Below are 5,000 nucleotides of genomic sequence, written 5' to 3' on the forward strand. Positions count from 1 at the left end.
TCAGATCTTACAGGTGAATCTAGTAATGTCCGTCCTGCTGTACGTGATGTTCCTCGCGTACCTATATGGTATCCAGGCGACATCCATGGACAGGCAACGGCCCTCGCCAGACCCCATCAACTCCCTCATTATCAAGCTACTGCAGGCCGACATCAGCCGGACCAGACCCAGGCAGCAGCAAGAGAGGCCAGCCCAGCACGTGCCACCTCCCTCGGGCATGGTCCCAGCCACAGTCCCCTTGGGCTCCCGGGACGGAGTTTCGCCGCGGCGGAGCTCGGGCTACCAGCCGGTGACGGATATTTCCCTGGAGCTCCTGCAGCAGCACAAGCGCTACAACTCTCCGCGGGTGTTGCTAAGCGACCGGCCGCCCATGCAGCCTCCGCCGCTGTACCTCATTGACGACTTTGTGAGCTCGGTCGAAGGCGGCGGCGGCGGGAATAAGACGCGGAAGAAGCGCTACGCCGAGCACAAGAGCTACCGCGGCGAGTACTCGGTCTGCGACAGCGAGAGCCAGTGGGTCACGGACAAGATCAACGCCGTGGATATCCGCGGCAACAAGGTGACCGTGCTGGGGGTCATCCCAAGCGTGGGCCGACCAGACGTCAAGCAGTACTTTTACGAGACCAAGTGTCGGAACTCCAAGCCCTTTAAGAATGGCTGCCGGGGGATCGACGACAAGCACTGGAACTCGCAGTGCAAGACGACGCAAACGTACGTGCGTGCGCTAACCCAGGACAAGGTGACCGTGGGCTGGCGCTGGATACGAATAGACACCTCGTGTGTGTGCGCGCTCTCGCGGAAACGCCGCAAGACGTAAAAAAAAGACATGTGCGTGTGTAGGTGTACAACAGAGCACAAACTTACACACACAAACAGATACACACACACACAAATACACAGGACTAAACACTCAGCTATACAACCACTCGGGGTTCTGAAGTGAAGTTCATGGGTTGGGGAAAGAGAGGGAGGGGAGGGAGGGTGAACGACGCTGTAAATATATAAATATAAATTATTATTTAAGTTATATTAAAAAACGCATGTAGTTTTTACATGTCTATATATTATGTATAAGTATATTTGTGTTATTTATTGAAGTCTTCAGCAAAGGAAAATCTTGTAAAGAAACTTGTACACTTCCGAGACACATGCAATGCAACGAGAGCATTACATGGTCAGACTATGTGCCTTGCTCAGACGCCGGAACTCCTAACAAGCATTGTCAGACAAATAACCTGGACAATGGGATCAGTTACAATGGAGGTCATGTCAATCCAAGCTAAATTTTCAGCAGTATTGTAACGTTCAAACACTCTGTGGTAATATAACGGTGGCATCAAGATATTGTCATCTTTCCTCTATTTCTTTTTTTTTTCAAACGAAATAATGTTAATTAATGTTATGTGTATATACATTATATAGAGATATATAACTAAAAAATGCATGGAATTCCTGAGAAATACGTATATATTTTTCAAATAACTGATGACTCATTGATCATTTGTGCACAGCACATGTTCCTATTCATGTCTCCTTGCTATGAAATCAGTGCACACGTATTACTGTATAGATCGGACTGGTTCAACAGAAACCTTTGCCTACCACATCACTGGAGTCTCGGTGCCAGTCTCTAAGAGGAGTATTTCAATCAAAATATACACGGCAATGTGACGGAACTCAGCTTGGATGTCAGTATTTATTTGTAATCTAATGCTTACCGAAAGGTCAGGGTGCAATTAGCTCTTTCATGGTGTGTAGGAACACAAAACAACTGTCAAGATGACTCAATATGCACCAGACCATAATACTTCTCCTCGCTGAGCTGACGATGTGTGCAATGTGATGTACTGACTTGCATACATGGCCGAAGGTAACACTCCCAGCAGGTGCTACGCTGACATTCCCTAGCTTCCTACTCCCCCTTTAAGCACCAGAGTTGGTGATTGCTTCTTCATACACACACACACATGCACCCCTTGGCATCACTCCTACATAGCTGAAGAATAACCGCCACCCTGCCCACCCCCATTCAACCTATCACAGGCTAGAGAAGGTAGAGCCTGTAGAAGCCAACATTTGGACCAACAACACAGCAAACAATCTTGTTGCAGGAAGACATATGAGAAAGCATATTTTAAAAACTAATTTGAATTATATATGAGGCTTGTAAACACAAAATTACTCAGCTGAAGCTAATGTTGTTAGCCCTGAAGGCTGAACTAAGCTAACAGGGTTAGATGCTAAACAGGCTAGTGTAGTTGGAACTGAACTGTTTTTGAGGGGGAGAGAGAGAGACACACACACTCACACAGACTCAAAAGACAGTGCAAATGTGGGTGTGGTTAATGACACTGTGGTCTTACCGAGGGGAAAAGCTGCCTTAAGAAGATGTTCATTCGTGCAGAGCTAGGATTTGACCAGGTAATCCTCCCCTCATAAGAGGGTTTCCTCCATGTCAGGCTCCTCTTAGGAGACTAAGTATCTCGCCCAAGCAGCTTCACCAGTTATAAAAAGAGTTGGGCCTATTTGACCAATTGCTGGTTTACATAAGCAACTCCTCAACCAACCATGGAAGCCTTGTGAAGGAATATGAAGTTAATTTGAAGTAAATTTTAACAATAGGTTCAGGTTATCTTTGGGGACAGTCTGCATTGTATGTTTGCTGCTGATAGCTACAGTAACTAGCATGTGTCGCTAAGCTCCTCTTGTTTGGTACCTGGTGCTTGTAACACAGGACCAGGCTATAATCAGATTTTACTTGGCCACATGCTCACTCATATGCTACTCTATCCCAGCAGAGACAAGAAGGAGCTAAAGACTTCTGAGGACATGTAAACAACTCCCAGACAAAGCTACAGATCCCTTTAAACACACATAGTTTTAAGGATCAGCACGTATGTAGTACCAGCTTTTAGCACATAGCAAAACCTTATGTCTTGAAGAGTGCTGGGAGTTATTTGTGAGGCATGATATGAAAGAGATATGATATGGAAAGAGAACTAAGACATGTCCAACTAACAGGTGTATCAGCAGGAAGTTCTAGAGAAATCGGAGAAAGGAACTTAGAACAGGGTGGCACAGGAACAGGAGGAGGTGGGGGCAGGGGCAAGGAGCTCGTAACAGCCGCACCTGGCACTCTTAACGCCAGGCCAGCTGAGACTGGGGAGGTCAAAGGTCATAGTTCAGCTTTGTTTAGACCTCCTTATCTGTCCTGAGAGACACAGAAGGTTACGTTTTGGGCTCAGAGAGTAGGGATGGGGGGTTCGAAGTGTGTGTGTGTCTGTGCGTGCGTGCGTGGGGCTGTTGGGCATCAGATGGTGGTGTTAGATGAGCTAACCCAAACAACACACACTCGTAGACATCACCTGACCTTTGACACTTGCCCAAGTCTACCCTGGTCTAGATTCCTCTCTCAGGTCACCAAGGCGAAACACAGCAGTAGAACTGAAATAGGAATTATAACAGGTCTGTGGCTTAATAAAAATAAGGAAAATCAAACATGGTGATACGCATGATGATGAAGATGATGATGATGGTATTGATAATGATAATGATGATGATGTTGATGATGATGATGATGATGGACGAGGTCAGGATAAATGCTGCTGTCATGTGGCATGTCTATTGCAAGTCAATAAAAACCCATTTGGAATAATCAGACCCAAGGACATGAGGGAGAGGGAGAGAAAGAGAGAGGACATCAACCAAACGAGTGGAGTATCCTATGGCTGCTGAGTATAACGGAAGAGCTTTTCACATGACTCGCGCCCCCGCGCCTCCATTTGGGATTTTACTTCATGGTGTTTCCCCCTGCCCTGGGTGTGGAGACTAGGCTGGGATCCCATTGCATTGTTTCAAGGCTAAATCAAATGGGACGTCAGCTGGGAGAGCAGTGCACCTTTTAAAGGCGAGCCTCAGTATGGATGTAGGAGTCTTCACTCGATATGCAGGAGGGATCCACCAACACCCTACTCTTCACACAGTCTCTGGATGGATACATAGGCGAAACGAACACACACACACACACACATACAGAGAAAACACAGAACGTAGGAACTCTCTCCTTGCCCTGCTTCACGCCCTTCAGAGTTATGCTGAGTCTCTTAACTGCATTGCCTTTCCTGAGAGAGAGATGGAGAAAGACAAGAAAAGGAGAGTTGTGCTGTGTACACACACACACACACACATATCAAGAGACAGCTAACACTGGAGTTCTTATTGAGACAATTTAGTGGAACTCTAAAGACGATGGGATTCTTGTTCTTTTCAATCAAACATTTCCCCTTTTTACATACTGTGGATCTTGCTCTGCCTGTGTGTGTGTGTGTGTGTGTGTGTGTGTGTGTGTGTGTGTGTGTGTGTGTGTGTGCATGTGTACATATGTGTGTGTGTGTGTGTGTGTGTCCTGCCATTGTGAAGCTTACTGTACAATGTTCTTGCTGCTTAAAAAGCCACATTAAGGCAACAAGGCTCATCCCAGGTGTGGAACTGAACCCGTAGTATATGAGAATGTGAGAAACTTCTCCAATGACACACACACACACACACACACACACACACACACACACACACACACACACACACACACACACACACACACACACACACACAGACACACACACACAGGTTTTCTACTACAGACATGCTCCCAGCTAACAGAGAATGTGCCAAAAATGAATAAAAAAACAAACAATCAAACAAACACCAGACTGCATGGACAATGTAACAAACTGAAAACAAATGAAAACAAGACATTTCTTTTCTGAAATTCAGAAGTGGAGCAAGTTGCCAGTTCTGGGCTTTGTCGAGACTGATTTAAATGTGACAAATGCAGATGTCTATTTTAGTAATTTGTATGCTGAATGTCTATTGTACATTATAAGTAGTTTTTTTTTTTTTTTTTTGCTGGCTGATGATGACTCTTGCTCACTTATTTGTCTGTTTATATGTTTGTTTGTTGTCCCTAGTCAAAAAGTATTTCAAAGTTGTCTTATTTTGGC

The 5,000-nt window shown here is 45.5% G+C and overlaps 1 protein-coding gene across 1 annotated transcript in view; it reads left to right on the forward strand.

Moving 5' to 3' along the window:
• ntf3 (neurotrophin 3) overlaps window positions 1-950 on the forward strand; it is a 31,827-nt gene extending 30,877 nt beyond the window's left edge. Inside the window, exon 2 of the mRNA XM_042078813.1 lies at window positions 5-950. Coding sequence (XP_041934747.1) covers window positions 5-817 — 813 coding nt within the window. The 3' untranslated portion in view covers window positions 818-950. The remainder of the gene's footprint in view (window positions 1-4) is intronic.
• Window positions 951-5,000: the final 4,050 nt, after the last annotated feature.

The sequence above is a fragment of the Alosa sapidissima genome, chromosome 22 (assembly GCF_018492685.1).
Source record: "Alosa sapidissima isolate fAloSap1 chromosome 22, fAloSap1.pri, whole genome shotgun sequence".
NCBI lineage: Eukaryota > Metazoa > Chordata > Actinopteri > Clupeiformes > Clupeidae > Alosa > Alosa sapidissima.